Raw genomic sequence first — 16212 nt, forward strand, 5'->3', positions numbered from 1 at the left:
CTTGTTCGTACGCTTTTTTTAAAGGAACTCTCTAGCTCGCTTTTCTCCGGAATCTATTTGCTTTCCCTTTTCCTCTTCAAGCGATCCTCCCCCTCACGTGCACTGGACGCTCTCTCCCTTGCCTACAAACTAGTAACATTTTCAACAAAATAATTAATTTTTCAACCAAATAATTGTTTTTTTATCCAAATGAGATGAATTCCAAAATCGCTAATACATACGACAATCCAGCAAATGCCTCGTGCACCCTAAGAAAACGGAGCGACCCAAGGATTACCTCCTTCTGCATTTTTCACGCAAGTATTTTAGCATATTGTTGACACGCAGGGATGCTTTTTAGGCCATTACAGTGAATGCTTGGCACCTTCAAGAGCGCCGATGATAAGGACGATTAGTTTCACAGAATGTTCCGAATACAATCACCGCAAATCCCTTATAAGGTCTGCAGCTATCATCAGGAATGTCTTGGCTCAAAATGTGGCGACAATATGTTAAGGTGGAAATTACACTGTCTTGGCATGCAAAAATGAAACCCTCCGTACCAGACTTCAATCCGGGCGTTTTAATGAAAGCAAACGTTAGCTCGCAAGACATTTACTTAACCTTCATATTTCTGTGGAAGATACCGTGCATCTTTTTATCGAGGAGCTGTTGACGAAAGTTTTTCTCTTGTGCATTCTTAATCCGGGCTTTCAGGAGTGAGTACTCGAGTTAGATAAGATTTGATGAATTTTGCTCACAACTAATACTGTAGTTAAGTCTGAGTGTTTCAGCAGCCTCCTCCACTGCTTTTTACAGAAATGCTCCTTTGCCCACTTGTTCCTGATTCCTGACCATTTTAAGAAGAGGGCAAGCATGTTCGTTGCAGATACTTTGTTTCTCGCCGACAGTTCGGAAGACCAAATCTGTCGGAAGAGACGTTTGTATCGGCTTCGGAAAGTATCCTTTATAGATGTCACATCCTGAATGCAGCTCTGTGGCGCGTCCAGGTATGTATAAGTCTCTCCAGCGCAAAGATGTCGTATAGCGCTTCTATCAACGAGCTCAGGATCTTCAGGGATGCCATTAAGTTTTCCTCGCTTCAAATAAACCTTGGCGCATTTGTCTAATCCAAATTCCATTCCAATTTCCTCATTATATCGTTCGACGATCCCTAGGGCTAGATGTAGTTGCTCTTTGTTTTTAGCATAGATCTTAAGATCGTCCATGTAAAATACATGAGTGACCTTGTACTTTCCATTTGCAGGTTTGCCACACAAGTACCCGTCGGAATGGCGAAGTGCTAGAGATAGTGGCAATAATGTAAGGCAAAATAGGAATCTCTCTATGCACCTAACTTTTTGCGGATGAACCTTTAAGATTTCCAAAAGACAGATGATAAGTCTATGGGAGGTCGAATCGAAAGCTTTCCAATAATCAATCCAGGCCATCGATAGGTCACGCTGGTAGAATGCTGCATCTTTGCAGACACATCTATCGATGAGCAGGTTCTCCTGACATCCGGCTACGCCTTTCTTTGAGCGTCTTTGTTTATACATTTCTTGCCACACAGGTTCAATTGCCCGAACAATCCTATCATTCAGGATAGCTGTGAATATCTTATAAAGTGTGTTCAGACAAGTTATTATCTTGTAATTCTTTGGGTCAGCTAAGTTGCCTATTTTCGTCAGGAGTATTGTGCGCCCTTCCACCAACCACTCCGGAATCGGCTCTTCCGACTTCAAATATGAGGTGAAAATACGCGCCAAATGCTGATGGGTTGAAGGAAAGTTCTTCCGCCTGAAGGTTTTGATACAATCTGGTCTCGGTGCGGAATAGTTCTTTATCCCTCTTAATACTTTTTTCACCTCCTCGGTAGTGATGGGTGGGCATTCTTTATCAGGTGTTATGAGGGCAACACATAACTCCTTGAACCGATTTATATTTTCTAAGTCTTCATCCAATCTATGCTGCACTTCGTAGACATCTCCCCAAAAGACTTCGACGACCTCCTCTGGTTTGGGTGGGTGTTCGACAGTAACTGGAGGGTCTTGAAAGACTCGAGATGGGTCAGAGAGAAACTGTTGATTTTCTTTGACCCACCTCTTCCTCTGCTCTAGACTTCTCTTAGCGTCAGATAGTATCCGTATTCTCTCAAGAATATGCTGCCTGATGGCCAGCAGCTTTGACTTGTTAAGTGTGTGATAACGGGTCCGGAGTTCGCGCGCGAACTTTCGAACCTTGGCGATAAAATTCCTGCCAGATGTGATGTAGTCAAAGGTCGCGAGATCTCGCCGATCCATCGCATTGAATCCATTTTCATTGGCTGCCCCATATTTAGAAAGGGTTTTGTCCTTCCTTGTAGAGCCCCGCATACAAGGAGAAGGCTACGTACTCTGAGAGGTCGCCCGGTATCCCAGAGTCACCGTTCTAGACACTTCACCCAGGTGCCATTCAGCTTTCGGCACGGTTTTCCCACCTCCGCTTGGTGGTTGATTCCTTCAGGACCACCCCTGGACAATTATCCGCGACTGCCTATTTTTGTTTTTGTAACCTTATTCAGCAGAAACCCTTGGTACAGAGACTCTCTATCCGCAACTCGAGGACGCGTTCGGTGGCTTTGTCATAGGCCCTTCGGTTTGATTTTAGAGGAATCAAAACCGAACCGAATATACGCATATAAAGACGCGCGCAATGTATTCAAATCATGAGAATCGCCAGCATCGACATCTGGAAATACTAAAATCCCAATCTCTTGATTTTATTTCAAAGCAGATAGAGATATAAATAGAACGAGTGGCCCGAATTCTTCTACGTAGCGTCGCGCTCGTTCTATGATTCGCTGTTGTTCGCGCGCAATTTGAAATGCTAAAAAATAACACCTTTATTGTTTGTTATTAATAATGTCATTTTAACTTATATAAATGTTTATTAGACCGATATTAATGAATCTTGATAGAAATTTATTAAGTTAATACTATGTAAATAAAAATTATCCTTTGGTACTCACTTGTATTTTTCTTTCATATTTTTCATTATTGAAAAATTTTGTTATTTAAAGCTTATTGATATATTAAAATAAATTTTATTGTAGAGAAATGTTAAAATTTTGTTCCAGTTATGTTATAAATATTGTGCAGAATATTTTATTTATATTTGGGTGAAGTTAAATTTCAAATCAAACAATTATTTTGGAATTAAAATTTATTTATTCGGTCTAATAAACGTTTATATAAGTTAAAATTACGGTTTTTTTGTTAGCACGATAAATTTCGAAAGAATTTACTGATTGGATTTCCTTTGGTAAATTGTTTTACTATCTCAAAATGAAGGTCAAGTTCATTAGACAGCCATTTTGGATACAAATTGAAAAGGTGAGCGTATTTTGAACAATTTTGAGACCACTTTTTTCATAATTCAATAATTTTCTGTACGGATATTCATATATCCTGATATATGATATATTCATATATTCATATATTCTGTACAGGCATCTTTATAAAAATAATTTTTTTCTGACTCAGGGAGTCTGAAAACGTGGAGATTTGATGAAAACGATCATGACCGATTTTACACAAAACCAATACAATAATCTTGTCACCCCCATTTAAGGAGGTATCATCGCTACAAGAATTTTCATTACTATTTCAACCAAACTTTCACGCCATCGAAATATGATCACCAAAAGTACTCAGTTAAAATTTAAGAAGCCTAGGGTACTTTATAAATAAGTTATTAACGTTTTTAATATCTTCATATTTAACATTGCGTCTTATGTGAGATGGCGTTCTTGAGCTTTTTACTGAGTGATATCTAAGTAACCACCATTAAGGTATTATTGACAATTTTTTTAATGAAAAATAAGTATTTCAAAATTGAGATGCAAAAATAATATTTACCATTTGGTTCCTGCATATACATGAGAACATAAAAATTAATTACAAAACTTGTGCTTCTGAACGTTGTCTATCGCAATCTGGCAGCATCGCGAGGCGCGATTAATGTAGATCTCAGTCAGCCGTTGATTCATGTCGCCGGCGACATGATCACAGTGTTTCCAGATTTCAACTCAGTAAGTCATACGAGTGTAGGTATTACAACTACGTAGTCGACTGATCTCGGCGGTAGCGATGGTGCCTTCTTAAAGTTCGTTTAGGCACACCGTGCTCCTTTATAACAGTGGTCGGCACGCTCTTGCCCAGGGCAGGCTACCCTGCCCTGGCTGCCCTATGACCTACTTTCAGGGAAATACCTGCGAGCTTGGCCAGATCACCCCTTTCCTCAGGGGTCCTTTGTTAGAAAATGGAAAAAAAATGTGAGATTAAAAAATTTGTAATTTTGCAGTCAGTGACTTGAAAGTAATATATTTGGAACCTCCGTATTTTTCCGATTACAAAGACATGTAATTTGTCTATAAAGGTTGAAAATTGGAGAAGTGTTTAGTATTAAATTGACTGTAAATCTGATGTTTCTTGATATTCAACTCTTTCAAATTTTTTACTTTTATAAGCAAGTAATATATCATTGGAGTCGGAAAAATTCGTAGATGCTGATAATGCTATTTTCAAATCGCTAGTTGAAAAATTCAAAATTTTTAAATTTCTGTACTTTGACATGCCTGTGGACAAAATACCCTTGCTGGAGTAAGCTGACTCACACTAAGGTACATGGATAGACCGAAAAGTAGTGGAAAAAATTAAGTCGGGTGGAACCTGACCATACCTAAGAGGTCTGATCTGACTGTCCAATACTGACTGTTTGCGGTACCTGTTTTTTCTCGCTCGGCCATCCCTCCCTAATTAACTTTTTTAATTCCTGCAATTCGGTATCTTTTCCCGTTTCTTTAACAATTCTGTTCATCATATGATGCGAAATATTAAACATTGAATCAACTAGATCGGCCTGTAATTCCGTTTGGTCATTTAACTCGAATGTTTTGTCATCGAAACTTGCTCTTGACAGCGTATCAGCGATAAATAGCTTCTTACCTGATTTATAACGAACATCTAGGTCGTACATCTGAAGGTTAAGCCTAAAATGTTGAAGTCTTAGCGGACACTTATCTAGCGGTTTTTTGAAGATAGCCTCTAACGGCTTATGATGCGTTTCTACCATTACTTTTTGACCGTAAATGAATTGATAAAACCTTTGACAACCGTGATCAATCGCAAGCATATCTTTTTCAATCTGCGCATAACGTGTTTGTGCTTCCGTTAGTATTTTTGAAGCATGTGCTACTGGCCCCTTATCCTGGAGAAGCACTGCCCCTAATCCATCTTTAGAACTATCAACAGAGAGTGTAATGGGCTTGGTCACATCATAATATTGCAGAACTTTCTTTTTTTAACTCCTCGAACTCTTTTTGGCAATGTGTGGACCAATTCCATACCACTCCCTGTTTACATAAATTTCGCAGCTTGGTTGTCATTGACGACAAGTACGGGATAAATTGTGAAACATAAGTTATCGTACCTAAGAATCTCTTTAAGTCCGCAACATTTTTCGGGTCTGGAATCTTTTGATTGCTTTGATTCGGTTCTCGTCATTTCTAACATCTTTTTCACTCAATACATGACCGACATAGTTAACTTCAATTAATCCTATTTTACATTTATTCTCGTTGAACTTTACCTTATTTTCTTTGGAAATTTGTAACACCTGCTTTAATCTACTGCCATGCTCTTCCTGAGTTTGCCCGGTCACGAGTATATCATCTATGTAAACTCTTACTCCTTCAACCGTCTCAAATAAATTCCGAAACGTAGTATGAAATATTTCGGGTGCCGATGCTATGCCGAACGGTAGTCTCAGAAATCTGTAGCGGCCGAATAGAGAGATAAAAGCTGTCATCAGTGAACTTTCCTCATCTAATTTAATTTGATAAAATCCTTTTTTAGCGTCTAGTTTTGAAAATACTCATGTGCCTGCTAACTCAGCCGATAACTCTTCGAAACTCGGAGGCTTACAATGTTGTCGCTTGAGAACTGCATTTAGGTGCATAGGATCTAAGCAAATACGTATTTCTTTGTTCGGCTTATTTACTACCACAATTGGATGTACCTAATCTGTTGGTTCGTCGATTTTTGCTATGATGTTCATTTTTTCCATCTTATCTAATTCGGCTTTTACTTTGCCTTTTATTTTAAACGGCATTCCCCGGCAAGCTGAGACTCTCGGAGATGTATTATCTACTAACTCAATTTTAACGGCGTAGTTTTAATTTCTCCTAACCCGCGAAAAAGCTCTTTATATTATTGAATGATGTCTTGCTTGACTACTGCACGGACTGTTCGATGGATTATTTTAAACTCGCAAGAAGACTTTAATTCGAGAAGCGGTACTGCATCCTTAATGTCAGTGATGTGGAATTCAACATTTATTGTCATGCTATTGCAATTGCATTTAGGGATGCATTTCCCTAAAGCTTTTGTTCTGGATGCATCATACATCTTTAATATTACATTAGTTTTTTTCTATTTCTCCATTCAGTTTTAATTCGTTTACAATTTCCAACGGTTACACATTTGCATGTGTACCGGAGTCTAATTTAAAATTTATTAATTTATTCCTGTTAACTATCTTTATTTCTTGGAACCATTCTTCCTCGTTATCTCTCTTAACTCCGTCTATTTTTACTATCATCCCTATATAAAATTCGTCGTCTGTGCTTTTACTATTATTTGCCACTTCTAACAAATTAACATTTTTTACAAGACACATTCTAGCGAAATGATTATCTTTATTACATTTATAACATAACTGATCAAACGCCGGACAATTTTAGTACCTGTGAACATACCCGCTTTTGCTGCAACTATTCTGTGAACTCGTCGATTCTTCACCTTGGATCTGCCCCGATCCCGCTAATGCACTGCCGCTATTCACAGCTCTTGAACCGTTGACTTGCTACTCTCTTGTGATCCCCTTGCTTGAAACCCCTCTCTGGATTCGCTGAAACGACTTCTTGACGACATTGATGTCAGCTATTTGCTGACCTTCCATTACTTTCATCTGCTCAGTTGTTTGCTCCGCTGCTCTGCCCATTTCTATGGCCTTGGCTAGAGTGAGTTCCGATTCCGACAACAACTTTCTTTTCATGTTAGCATCTCAGATACCTTGCACTATCTTGTCTTTGATTAATCTGTCTCTCGTCTCCCCGAAGTTACAAAGCGCACTTATTCTTCGTAAATCTGACACAAATTCATCCAAGGATTCTGATTGTCCTTGCATCCGGCAGTATTGCTCGAAAGATTTCAGGACTGTATCAAAAACTCCGCGTTCCGGATTGATTAAATCGAATGTATTAAAAATTCGAATCGCCTCTTCACCGATGATATGTAGCAACAAAGCCACTTTAATTTTTTCTGTCTGGGTATCCCCACCCGATGCGATCATGTACATTTGAAAAGTCTGTTTCCAAATTTTCCACTTTATTGAAAGATTTCCAGCATTTATATTTAACTGACGAAATGGCTTTATTCCCTCCATTTTTCTCAGTTGTTGAATGGGATCCTTTTCCTCACTGTTGTTTTCTGCTTTATCTATTTCCTTTCCCCCTTCTTTTTCTATTCTGGTTTTTCTAATTTGTTCCTTTTCTTCTCTCGCACGCTGAGATTCCTTACACACTTTTTGAGCCGCTTCTTTTGCCTGCTTTGCCTGTCTAGCCTTTAGTCTTTGTTCTCCTTTAGAAATGCGGCTTCTCGTATCTTGTTCGTATCACTGTTCTTTTATCACGTCCGTTTACACATCTTTGCTTATTTTCATTATATTCACTATTCTCACTATACACTATAAATCACGCGATCGACTGCGCCATGTTAAGTAATTGAAGAACACCAATTAACGTTTGAACAATCAGTTTATTGCATTATTCAGATATACATAAGCTTTCCTACCAACGCAACGGTGAGACCCCCAAGCTCGCTACTGGCTGTGGCCAGGTCGGACTCACCCGAGTGTTCTTACAATTGAACATTTACTCCTAAATATATTTTAAAATTAAGCGAAATTTTCCTATAGTTTTTGAAAATTCAGCAAATTAAATAAAATCCTTAAAATCTTCCATGTTCTTCGTTGATCATTTTTTAAATCTCTTAAAATCTTCTTAAACTTTCTGTTACAATAATTTTTCAAAGTGAAAAATCATTTTCAATTTTCCTAAGAATCTTAAAAAATTTTTTTTGTAGTCTTTCACAATTCTTTAAAAAAATTATAAATTTTTTGTTTGAAATCTGCAAAAATCTAAATTTTAGTTTAAATTTGACTGTAAGTATTTTAAATTATTTCAAGTTCTAAATTTAACTCGAATCTTGTTAAAACTTCTAAATATCTCCTAATATTACACTAATATTTCTACAAATAATAAGTGTTCTGTTGTTATTTGTAAATGCAAATTTCATTTTTTTTAATTTGCAGGATTTTCTAAAAGATATTAAAAAAATGCGAAACTTCTATTAATAAAGAGATTTTTTGGACCAGTATACCGACAATTTAAGATCTATTATTTTTACAAAATCTATATTTTTCAATTTTTAATGTGTCTAGCTTAAAATTACTTAAAATAACATAATTTTGTAATCTTTTAAAGTTGATGTCTTTATTCTTTAATTTATAATATAAAAAATGTTAACGTGGATTTATATTTTTGAAACTAATCTCGATCTTGGAACTCTATAATTGATCAAAGTTCTACGTTTTGCAGTTTATTTGAATTACACTTAAAACTGTCCAACTTAAAAGTGTTAGTACCTTCCAGTTTATACGTGTAAGTTATTGAGCATTTGAATACACAATTTTTGAATTGAAAACTTTTAAAGTTCAATTTTAAAAGTTTGGAATTCAAGGATTCCACTTTGAATGCTTTAAATTGTTGTTTATTTTTTCTTACTTTATATGGAAAAATGTTTAGAATATAGTTTGATTTTTTAAATTTCATTGGTCGTGAAAAATGTTAGCGAACCGAGAAAAAACCGGGAAATGACCGGGATTATTTTCTTCGATTAAAGCGGCCAACCTGCAGTGCCCATGACATAAAAAAATGATAATTATTATGTTTTGTTTATTAAAAAACACTTCCTTTTTTCAGGGCGATATGATCGAATGATATTCAATATATTCAATATTTATTTATAATTATCGATATTCTTGTTCTTCATTGTTTTTTTACAATTTGTGTTACGTTCGTAATATAATTAATATATTAAGGGTGGAAAGGGAGAAGGTGGCAAATGACAATTTTTTTGAAGTGGGTTTTTTTGTTACAATATACTAAACAATTCTAATACACATCGAAGTAGAAGGATTCTTTTAAAATCGTGTTTTTAAATTACATTTTTATCTCCATTAAAAATAAAGACTTTTATGATTGAGCCCATACAAATGTAACCTCAAAAGTAAAACTCAGTTTTCTCCGAACTGAATGACTTTTTTTTATTCAACTTTTTCCCTCTATATTTAGTAACTCTACGTATATCTGGGATGGTACGTATATTTATTTTGATTGATTATTCATTTCTTATCACTATCTCGAGCCGATTAAGACAGTTTAAAAAAAAAGTGTTAAACTGATACAGAGGCGAAATTTTATTTTTTGTAAATGGCGATAGGAATTTGATGCAAATTTTTACTGCTGTCAGGCACAATTTTCATTTTGTTAGTTACTCCCTGTTGCCTTTTCACTTTTTAGATATAATATGAAATCACATTGTATCATATTAAAAATCACTCTTATTCTTAGAAGACTGTTCAAAATTACAATAAATGTTGGCAAACACCTATAATATTGCATACATTTACATATACGTTTTATATGTAAATTCAGAAGAATATCCAAATTGTACCATATAACAAATTATTGTCTAATCAATGTAAGAATAATAGGACTTATTTTCAATCCAGATCAGACACAGATCTAATCCACTTTTCTGTAAAATTTACGGACCCGTGTAATTCTATTACAAACCTCTGTCACTTTTACATATATATTTCTGAAAGAATTGTCCACCTGAGAATTATTTATTCACTGGCAAACGGAGATATTTGAAATGAAATTCATTATCATAAATATCAAAATTTTTATATTCTTTTAGTCCTTATCATTCGGTATTATTTAAAAACTTGCATTCTGGTCTGAATATAATTTATTTCCTTACCAATGTTCTAATATATCCATTGAAAGTTCTTTTTGAATTCATTCTTTTAATATTCTCATAATATTTTTTCCTACATACTGATTTACTTGTAGCAGTTCGCCGTATAGTCTTACGCGCCAAAATCAAACTGCGCGGTCAAACTAACCAAATAGTGGAATTAAGCGGTTGCGTGACTTGAAAGAAACAGGGCCCTCAAGTGGCTAGATCATGCGTCCGTAGGTTGTCCTCAGGACATCCTTGATAACTATTTTAAATTTTTTTAATCTATCTGCTATATCATCAGAGATTGTATCTTACCGACAGTAAATCAACCCTCCAAACCATGAAGGCAGAAAATCTACACAATATCGATCAAGTTGAGAATCTTCAATAACAGGAAATGCTTAACGTCTTAATAAGACTAGATGGAAAATAATATTTTTAAATTAAAATTATTTCTTGAAAAAAAGATCCTACTCCATCTTCACTCCATTGGGAATCGAATCACAAAACCACAAAAAATCATTATTTGTACCATTAACACCTAGCTAAAAATTAGCGTTATGTTCTTGAATTAAGAGTTCTTATTCTAATCCCTCTAATAGCTTAATTGGAAAAGCACCTGACCGGAAATCAGAAGTTTTGTGGTTCGATTCCCAATGGAGTGAAGATGGAGTAGGATCTTTTTTTCAAGAAATAATTTTAATCCTTGATAACATCCTGAGGATGTCCGTAGGTTATCCTCAGGACGTCCTTGATAACATCCTGAGGACGTCCGCAGATTGTCCTACGGACGTACATAGGATGTAATCAAGGGCGTCCTGAGGACAACCTACGGACGTCCTCAGGATGTTCTCAGGGATGTCCTGAGGACAACCTACGGACGTCTTCAGAATATTATGATGGATCACGGTGTGCCTAAACGAACTTTAAATGGGGGTGACAAGATTATTGTATTGGTTTTGTGTAAAATCTGACATGGTCGGTTTTTATCAAATCTTGACGTTTTGAGACTCCCTGAGTCAGAAAAAAACTACTTTTATGAAGGTGCCTGTCTGTAGTCTGTAGTATTGTGATTTTCGGCACACTTTTTCAGAACCCAAAAAGAAAGAACGAGTTCATTAACCAGCCATTTTGTTTAAAAACTCAATGACTGAGCACTGAAAATTTTCGAAACCCTGTTTTTCCCAGATTTGGAAATTCTATTTACGGTTGTCCATAGTACTTTGAAACCAGAACAATTTAATCATATGAGTTTTTTCAATGAAATTCAAATAAGCAGAGTTATAGCATTTTCAAAATCTTAAACAACAAACGAAGATTAACATTTTAAGCCAAACAACGCATGATATGAAAAAATGTCAGGAGTAAATAAATGTTTCTTTCCGGGAGCCGAAGGAGCTTTAATAAAATAGAATTCACAATCACCAAATTACAGTTGTCAATTTGTTGACCTTTAGTTTCAAAATTCCTGCGCACAATTCTGGGGGAAATACAAAGGCATAGCGCTTAGCGCGAGATGCATATTATATGCTCGCGTGCCAAAAATAATATGCATTTTGTACTATTTATCACCTATAAAAAGGCTTGACATATTAAGCAGATTTTGAAGCACTGCGTGCGTCAAAAAAACTACGCAATAGTCGAGATTTTGGAAAAGGTGGTGCAAAAAAGAATATTCTTAATTATTTGAAAATCTTATTCCAAGTTTGTGGTTTGTATTTTTTCTCTTATTGAAAAGTAAAATTGATTTCGAAAAGTAGTTATAAATAAATTAATAGTTAAAAATAAATGTGAAAAACTCATGTAGCACTAAATTCTGGATCGTTCATGATGGAAAATTACATGTTCCACAGAGTCTTCATTGAAAGATTTAAATCCAAGATGTTCCTTTCTATAATTCATCAGGGAAATAACGATTCAAGTTTAAAAATGACAAGAAATGCTCTCTTTCCAATGAAAATCTTATGATTGAAATTTAGTTTTTTTACAACTTGACCAATTGAGAAATTTTCAACAGTAAACGAAGATAACGGCCGATCCGAAGAAAAATCAAGTAAACGATCGATTGATTAAGGTGTGGAGTGGGTTGAAGTGTTGTGCAGTTCAGATTAAAGAGGAACGGGTCACTGCGAAGTGAACCTGTGAGAAAGATCAAAAAACCAAGATGAGGGTACATCGTGGGATTTGTGCAAAATTGCAGGGAGGATTCCTCAGGCGATGGTGTAAGTACTTTACCGTTTCTGAAATTAGTTTAACAGATATGTTTCAGTAGAAAATATTTTATCTGATAAATGCACTCAAAAAAACAAGTTTGGTCCATTCCCCAAAAGCTGTTGGTTGGCTGCATTTCGTTGGTTCAAAAAATCTGATTGCATGGATAAAATGTTTTTTTTATTTTCCCAAACATTTTATCGATTTAACAAAATGTTTTGATTTAATTCATTAAATTATTAATATTTGATATAATTAACCAAAATCTTTGGTGTTAAATCCACCAAGATTTTTGCCAGGTTAAACAAATGTTTTGTTCTTCATGTAATAACAATAGGCTATGATTGAATCAAGACCAATTTTTTGTTAATTTAACCAAAGTCTTTTTCAAATGATACACCAATGATAAAGTAACTCAGTTTATGCAATAACGATTACGCATGAGAGGGCGTTTTGATTTAAACTCATTTTTAATTGATTTCTCTATGGTTTGATTAGATTTTGAAGATACAGTAAAAGTGTAATACTCATTAATTCAATAACATTTTTAACGAAGAATAATTTATATTATTATAAAGATAAGAAATATATCATATATAATATATAAAGATAAATTATTTAGATTACACCTTTAAAAATTATCACTTGAAAATGTCAATGTTAATTCAGTTTCAGGATTATATTATTGTGCCATGTCCATATAAAACGATCTCGCGGATGTCTAAACTAGATCGACAGAGAAAACCAATGTCTAAATTAAAAATTATATTCAAATATAGAATTCTAAACACACAGATTTTGTATTTATTAATATTGTTTAATGTACGAATTGATTTCCTCAAATATATAGGCGACTTGTACGCATTTTAGTTTAAGGTGTAGAAATGGTGTATCCTAACTCTCATGCGATAAAATGTGTTATAATATCTATAGTTATACCTTATAAATGTCGCATACGATCATATTGCTATTCATATTTACTTCGATGAAACTTCTCAATTTTATATTTAATTTACGAATAGAAAATTAAATTTTATAACCTTTTTATTTTGTTAAACGTTAAAACACACCATATATTTCAAAAGCACAACATTATCCTTTCCTTCACGAAAATTAATAATAGGACATTAAAAGTTGAAGAGGCAGATTCTAAATTATAATATTTTTTTTCGATTTCCATTCTCCGCTCTTTTTCGGTTCTGAACTTCATAGTCATTCTTATAATTAGATCTATAATAAGTAGCTTCTCAGTTTTTGAAATTACAAAAGGTTTACACATTTTTTATTTACAAGGGAAAAATTTTGAGAAAGTTTGTTATGGTCTTATTGTTCCCCGTGGTCTTGGCACGAGGTTTCGTCGACCGAAACGACCTCCGTTAGAGCTCTTCCGCATCCCCGACGACTCACATATACACAAGTGCATGCTACATGTGTAAATGATTTTCCAGGCATACATGGCGACAACTGCATATATTACAAACGTGTCTAGGTTTAGGAAAGGGCAGAATAATCCAGGTCTGAATTGAATTCCATGGTTTGGTACATCATTGTTTCCATCAATAGTGATTATTAGTTAGGGAATTATACAGTGGAAAAAGTTCAAGCTTTCTCCTTTTTTAGTTCAGTTGGTAACCACTGTTTTAAGTTTTTCAGTGTTAAATTAGGTATTTATAGTTATTCAATTGATACCTTTGATTTACAATACGTTCAAAAAGTAAATTACCAAATAACCAAGTTTTTTAAATTGTGCAACTTATTACGATTATTAAAAACATAGTATATTTCAAACATTCTTCTATCTCCAAAATTATATGAATGATTGACGTATAAAAAATTCGTAGTTCAAAGAGAAAAATTAAAACAATAAAACTAAGCTATTTTTTTAGTAGCAGTAAAAACTGCTCATTTTATACTTTAAAATGAACGCGATAAATTTCAGAAATCTTAAATAATATATCAATTTACCCAAACTTTCATTCGGATGTACACGTAATATGATTTCTTGACCCTGGAAGGCACATATGAATTTTTTCATACGTGAAAGGCCAAGGTACTGTATATACGATCTCTTTGTTTGTGGTTAAATAACTTTTCAATCAATTATTTTGATTTACTTTCGAATAAGAAAGAGGAGGTTAGTAATCAATTTCTGGTAGTTCGATCGAAAAACAGTACACAATTTCGAAAAACAACAAAATTTGGTTAAAATGACTTTTTTCGTTAAAAGTGATGTAGTTTTCCATGAATCTAATCTACTAAAAAAATATAACGGATTTCGAAGAAAGAATAGACAACTCTCAAATGCATGTAAGCTACTTTTGCGTTTCTTGGAAAAAACATGTTTCTTTGAATGTCTGAAGTAGAGTAAATGGCGAAGACATGTCAAATGGGGAAAATGGCAAGGAATAGAAAGTAAAATAATTTCTATCAATTATCATATAAACTGCGGATGTCGTAAAGAAGATGTCCATACAAAATCACACATGCTTTAAAGTATAAAGTATGCATTTTATTTTTTAAATGAACATATTTTATGTAAGTAATAATACAAAAATATTGCACAAAGTATTTGGTTTACATTGTCGGAGTTACGCCGCTTTTTATTTACTATTTTGTTTAAGCATTGCTTTCATCTGATAATTTAATTTTTTATCAAATTCTTTTTCATTATCATTGTTTCACTGTCTTATTTAACAGCTCCATTTTCGTTTGAAAGTGGATCTTTTTTATTTAGAAATTCTACTATTTGGTTTAAAAGTGTTTGGAACTAAAAAAAACTTGAACTAAAAATTAATCAAATAAAATTTGGGCTTAAATCACAACTATTTTTCAAATTATTTCGCTGACTATGTCATTTGTCAAAAATTCGTCTTGTGTAGTAGAAAATTAATTTTTTAGTTTGGAAATTCAACTATTAAGTTAAAAAGGTATGTACATATTTGATTGAAAATTCTATCTTTTTGATACACGGAGAAAATGTTTACATTCAAATTTACCCAATTAGATTGGTAAATGGCGGAAATTACTGCATTTAGATCAAGTTTACAATTTTTTTTAGGATTTAATACAAAACAGAACTATAAATATTACAAAAAAATTATGTAAAATCCTTAGTCCAAAAGTGAAAATTCTGATATGTGATAATTCATATAAGGTTTGTATTATTTGCATACCAGTATATCATAAAATAATGCAAAGTAATGTAAATTTTTATTAAATGAATGATAAAATGTTTATTTTTTGTGTGATATTAACGATTCAGTTAAGGGCATGTGACTCATCCAAATACCTATATTACTGACCTTACTTTATCAGCTCACTGAATATTTTTTTGAACCTAAGAACTTTTTTTGTAAATAAAATATCGAGCTAAAACTTTGGTAAATGTATTATAGTACAATAAAGTACGTTTAGGTACTTCAGATGTATTGGAACTTCACTGAAAATTATTTAATCTTTTTTCTGAACCTCGACATTTTTTTAACGTTCGAACTTTTTTATACGTAAAATATTGGTCTCAAACTTTGAGAAATGCAAAAGCCGAAAGAAAACTACGTTAAAGTACAAAGCTTAATAATAAAAGATGTAAAAAAATATATTACAACTATCAATTCCATCGGCATCACCCTACCGAAAAGAATCTTTGAGTATATACTAAAAATTCTTTAGGCCAAAGAAACTCAGAGAAATTCACCGCAGGCACTCAGGTAGATATTTTTAAAGGTCCAGGAAGCTCGTTTAAAGGGTCTGAAGGCTTTAAAATATCCTTTCCAAAATTGAAATAAGGATACGATCATAAATAACAAGCAGAGAGGCTATCTCAATAGAGTAGCCGACACTCAAGGGTCCTTTGTTAAGCTTTAGGATTAAAATTTAGAAGTAGATTTTT

The 16212-nt window shown here is 33.9% G+C and overlaps 1 protein-coding gene across 1 annotated transcript in view; it reads left to right on the plus strand.

Moving 5' to 3' along the window:
- LOC117177452 (scavenger receptor class B member 1) overlaps positions 1-16212 on the plus strand; it is a 261744-nt gene that overhangs the window by 48145 nt on the left and 197387 nt on the right. The window contains exon 2 of the mRNA XM_033368152.1: positions 12130-12334. Within this exon, the coding sequence (XP_033224043.1) occupies positions 12277-12334 (58 nt within the window). The 5' untranslated portion in view covers positions 12130-12276. The remainder of the gene's footprint in view (positions 1-12129; positions 12335-16212) is intronic.

Source organism: Belonocnema kinseyi, chromosome 7 (assembly GCF_010883055.1).
Source record: "Belonocnema kinseyi isolate 2016_QV_RU_SX_M_011 chromosome 7, B_treatae_v1, whole genome shotgun sequence".
NCBI classification, from domain to species: Eukaryota; Metazoa; Arthropoda; class Insecta; order Hymenoptera; family Cynipidae; genus Belonocnema; species Belonocnema kinseyi.